Source organism: Limulus polyphemus, unplaced genomic scaffold (genome assembly GCF_000517525.1).
Source record: "Limulus polyphemus unplaced genomic scaffold, Limulus_polyphemus-2.1.2 Scaffold9472, whole genome shotgun sequence".
NCBI lineage: Eukaryota > Metazoa > Arthropoda > Merostomata > Xiphosura > Limulidae > Limulus > Limulus polyphemus.
Window position 1 is genome coordinate 3949 of NW_013675082.1, and position 1485 is coordinate 5433.

The 1485-nt window shown below is 25.9% G+C and overlaps 1 protein-coding gene across 1 annotated transcript in view; it reads left to right on the forward strand.

The window, feature by feature from the left end:
- The window catches only part of LOC106475935 (calcitonin receptor-like), a gene marked incomplete at its 5' end in the record, with an annotated part of 9920 nt that overhangs the window by 3401 nt on the left and 5034 nt on the right, over positions 1 to 1485 (forward strand). Inside the window, 2 exons of the mRNA XM_013936611.1 lie at positions 509 to 639; positions 1247 to 1332. Of these exons, the coding sequence (XP_013792065.1) occupies positions 509 to 639; positions 1247 to 1332 (217 nt within the window). The remainder of the gene's footprint in view (positions 1 to 508; positions 640 to 1246; positions 1333 to 1485) is intronic.

The window sequence follows — 1485 nt, forward strand, 5'->3', positions numbered from 1 at the left end:
TATTTTGTAATTAATGATTTTATAATGTTCAGTATTATTTATTTTGTAATTAATGATTTTATGCATGTTCAGTATTATTTATTTTGTAATTAATGATTTTATAATGTTCAGTATTATTTATTTTGTAATTAATGATTTTATAATGTTCAGTATTATTTATTTTGTAATTAATGATTTTATACATGTTCAGTATTGTTTATTTTGTAATTAATGATTTTATACATGTTCAGTATTATTTATTATGTAATTAATGATTTTATGCATGTTCAACATCATTTATTTTGTAATTAATGATTTTATACATGTTCAGTATTATTTATTATGTAATTAATGATTTTATGCATGTTCAACATCATTTATTTTGTAATTAATGTTTTTATGCATGTTCAACATCATTTAGTTTGTAATTAACTTTTTCCTACAAGCTTCATGTGTATTTCTGTTGTTGCTCAAACAGATATAAGAGAGGTATCCGATATTTGAGTGACACTGGACTTTTTTTTTACAGGTATTCCTACAGTTTTCATTCTCAGTTGGAATTTGGTGTTGTCACGTGACCTTAACACGCTGTGTTGGAAGGGTTATGGTAATTCGGTTTCTATCTGGATACTCACAGGACCAATGATGATAGCGTTACTGGTATCGTGATACGTCATTCCGATTCTGAAGTTAATGTATTAGAAAAATATACAAACTCATATCAACAGATCTATTTGATTAGTATTTTTAAATATTTTACTAATTTTCTTTCATATTCATGACAAAAAATATTTGACTGTGTGTGTGTCACAGCTTGACATCAGTTATGTACTTCGTAATCCTTTGTTACATTAAAAGATATATCTTTTATTTATATTCTAAATAGCTCCTTCGAACTAATTAACTTTGACAAAACTCTTTATATATGGTATTGTATACATTTTCCCAGTTGAATAAATTTAGTTCTACCTTTATCCAATAGATGGCAATACCATATTTTTCTAATAGAATCAACGACAGCTTTTGTAAAGTGTTGCAGAATAATTAACAGATTAATGCTTTTTTGTTTCTATATTTGTAAATAAAAATATTATTTAATAACCCTTTTTTCTTTTCTGAAACCTTACAAAAAATTATTTATCAGTTTTAGGATTATTTTAGTACATTTTAACTTTTAACAGATTAACGTGAAGTCATTCCATTTTGTTGAGTATAGGATTTGATTAATTAAAATACTGTGTATAAGTATTTCCTTTTCCTTTTACAGATCAATACCTTTTTCTTAGTGAATATCATTCGAATTTTGGTAACAAAACTACGTGCCAGTGTCTCTGTTGAAACAGCCCAAGTTAGGTAGTTATCTAATGACCTTTGAGCTCCTTCACACTTGATGATGTTGGGCTTGTCTGCAAATATATCAATCATATAATTGATACCGTGTTTGTTTGTTTTTTATTCCCATGATTTATTATGACATTTCAAAGTAAAAAAAAGGGAAAATAAACG